A 1,079-nucleotide genomic window follows, 5' to 3' on the forward strand; every position below is an offset into this window, starting at 1 on the left:
GACTTCAGAGACCTCTGGCTTTTCCTAGTAGCACTTGGATGTGCCGGTACTCAGGAGACCTGACCGGGCACATTCAGACAAAAATATCTTCTTTGCAGGCAACAGAGGCAAAGGGGAGCCAGCAGCTGGGCTCCCCGAGAGACAGGGGACCGGGTTGTAGAGGGACGGTTGTTTTGCTCGGGCTCGCTCTCTGCCAGCCAAAAATGCATCCTGTGGGGCCACCGCGGTGGCACATTTAAGGTGACCCCAGATGGGCACCAGGTCTCAGCTATGGAGGGGGTAAGAGGCCGGGTCTCCTCGCTATCTGTGGGGCAGGGGGTCCCAGCTGAACCGGGGTTCATGCTCCCCAGCCGTTGCCTCCTAACCGGCTGTGCCGGCTGTCACGGCAGGTACCTGGCGAAGCTGTCTTCAGTGGGGAGCATCTCCGAGGAGGAGACCTGCGAGAAGCTGAAGGGCTTGATCCAGCGCCAGGTGCAGATGTGCAAGAGAAACCTGGAGGTGATGGACTCGGTGCGGCGCGGAGCCCAGCTGGCCATCGAGGAGTGCCAGTACCAGTTCCGCAACCGCCGCTGGAACTGCTCCACACTGGACACCCTGCCCGTTTTTGGCAAGGTGGTAACGCAAGGTGAGCCGACAGGACGCGTGCCTGGGGTGCTGCTGCATGGGGGAATGGCTACGACAGTGGGCTACCAGCGGGTTTTGCTTGCTTGCCACTGAGCCAGGGGCTGGGGACAGTAGGGAATGACCCAGTGCTGGATCTTGGGGTCTTCCCTGGGCATTTCAGCGGGGCTCTTCTGACTGCACTGGGGGCAGCCTATCCCGACCCTTACAGTTCCTCAGCTCCTGGGTGCTGCCTCTCCCGAACCATTTTCACACCCAGCGGGTGCCCATCGCGTGGAGGCACCAGCCCAGGGCACCCAGAGAGCCTGGACCTTTCCCAAGGATGTGCCAAGTTCGAGCAGGGCCCTACAGTCACCCTATGGTCTCATCTCTGCCCCGCCAAGCTCCGTTCCGCAAAGCTGCGGCTGCAGCGGGATGCTGGATGGATTCAGTCTCTTCTCCGGGCATCGCTGGAGCCG

The 1,079-nt window shown here is 61.7% G+C and overlaps 1 protein-coding gene across 1 annotated transcript; it reads left to right on the forward strand.

Moving 5' to 3' along the window:
* Nucleotides 1-389: 389 nt before the first annotated feature.
* LOC104463473 (protein Wnt-4-like) lies at nt 390-625 on the forward strand (the record flags this gene model as incomplete). Its single annotated transcript, XM_010075831.1, has 1 exon — nt 390-625. A coding segment is annotated over one exon (236 nt), but the record flags the coding sequence as incomplete, so codon positions are not given.
* Nucleotides 626-1,079: the final 454 nt, after the last annotated feature.

This window comes from Pterocles gutturalis, unplaced genomic scaffold, assembly GCF_000699245.1.
Source record: "Pterocles gutturalis isolate BGI_N339 unplaced genomic scaffold, ASM69924v1 scaffold538, whole genome shotgun sequence".
Classification (NCBI taxonomy): Eukaryota; Metazoa; Chordata; class Aves; order Pterocliformes; family Pteroclidae; genus Pterocles; species Pterocles gutturalis.